The 1,468-nt window shown below is 50.3% G+C and overlaps 1 protein-coding gene across 3 annotated transcripts in view; it reads left to right on the top strand.

Moving 5' to 3' along the window:
- USP5 (ubiquitin specific peptidase 5) overlaps positions 1-1,468 on the top strand; it is a 16,912-nt gene that overhangs the window by 4,757 nt on the left and 10,687 nt on the right. For 2 of the 3 annotated variants that reach the window (XM_003796388.2, XM_003796389.3), the window contains exons 3-6: positions 177-240; positions 449-582; positions 729-874; positions 1,137-1,321. In XM_003796388.2, the coding sequence (XP_003796436.2) occupies positions 177-240; positions 449-582; positions 729-874; positions 1,137-1,321 (529 nt within the window). The remainder of the gene's footprint in view (positions 1-176; positions 241-448; positions 583-728; positions 875-1,136; positions 1,322-1,468) is intronic. The other variant, XM_023517059.1, reaches the window with a different exon arrangement.

Below are 1,468 nucleotides of genomic sequence, written 5' to 3'. Positions count from 1 at the left end.
CCCGCCACCTTAGGTGTATGTGGCTGGCGCCTTAGCCGCTTGAGCCACAGGCGCCGAGCCACAGATGTTTTTTAGCTTCTTTCTATTCTGAGATTAACCACTTCCTAAGTGCTCCCCACTTGTCCCTTCCCTGGTGCTCATTGCTGATCTAATCAATTGTTGCTGTTTCACTGTAGAAAGAGGATACTACTACAGGCACTGGAGATCCACCCCGGAAAAAGCCTACCCGACTGGCTATTGGTGAGCACCACTGCAATCCTAGTCTCCTCCCTGAGCTGGTCTTTCCTATGCTTAGAGGCAATAGGAAAACCCCAAAGAATGCATCTGATTGGTGGCCCCTAGAGGTCTGGAAGGGACAAAATAAGGTGCTGTGTCTTATTGTCCAATGAGGAAGAACATTGACCTATAGTGGTTGCCCTGCTCTTTCTCTTCTTCCCTCTCCCTCCAGGTGTTGAAGGCGGGTTTGATCTCAATGAAGAGAAGTTTGAATATGACGAGGATGTAAAAATTGTCATTTTGCCAGATTACCTGGAAATTGCCCGGGATGGGTTGGGGGGGCTGCCTGACATTGTCAGAGATCGGGTATGAATCCCTTCCTATCCTACTAAAGATTCTAGGGTGCAAGATGGGTTGGGAGAGTGATGTCTTGGGCAAGCACTGACAAAGCTGAAGACTAGAGGACTGTGGGGTGCGGGTTTAGGGACTGTCTGACTCTCTGCTTCCCCCAGGTAACTAGTGCAGTGGAGGCCCTGCTATCGGCTGACTCAGCCTCTCGCAAGCAGGAGGTGCAGGCTTGGGATGGGGAAGTGCGTCAGGTGTCTAAGCATGCCTTCAATCTCAAGCAATTGGATAATCCTGCTCGAATTCCTCCCTGGTGAGGCCTGGCCCTTCTATCTCAGGGCACAACCCCCATAGCAAGAACAGAAAGAATACCCTTTCTATGGGAGAGGCTGGGAGAGGGTAGGGAGCAGGACAGGAAGCGAGACTTGGGGGGAGATGAACAATATATCAGAATGTCCAGAGGAGAGGAAAAGAGAGAGATCTTGGAACTATAGGAGGCTGCAGAGCCCCCTCTCTCTACTGTTCCTATGTATCCCTGGCCCACATTTCAGCTAATTTTCTTCTCCTTGGATTAGTGGCTGGAAGTGTTCCAAATGTGACATGAGAGAGAACCTGTGGCTCAACCTGACAGATGGCTCCATCCTCTGTGGCCGACGCTACTTCGATGGCAGTGGGGGCAACAACCATGCTGTGGAGCACTACAGGGAAACAGGCTACCCATTAGCTGTGAAGCTGGGCACCATCACACCTGATGGCGCTGGTACTCCCTCCCCTGCTCCAGCCACCCTCACACTTAACTGTGTCTCATTTGTTAGTAATTTTATATGACATGCATAGTATATGAATGCATTCTTTTGATAAAAAATGAAAATACTGGCTCGGCGCCTATAGCTCAACCAGCTAAGGC

Source organism: Otolemur garnettii, unplaced genomic scaffold (assembly GCF_000181295.1).
Source record: "Otolemur garnettii isolate 467f Iridium unplaced genomic scaffold, OtoGar3 scaffold00104, whole genome shotgun sequence".
NCBI lineage: Eukaryota > Metazoa > Chordata > Mammalia > Primates > Galagidae > Otolemur > Otolemur garnettii.
Note: the sequence above shows the minus strand (reverse complement) of the source record. Positions and strands in the feature narration are given on the sequence as shown.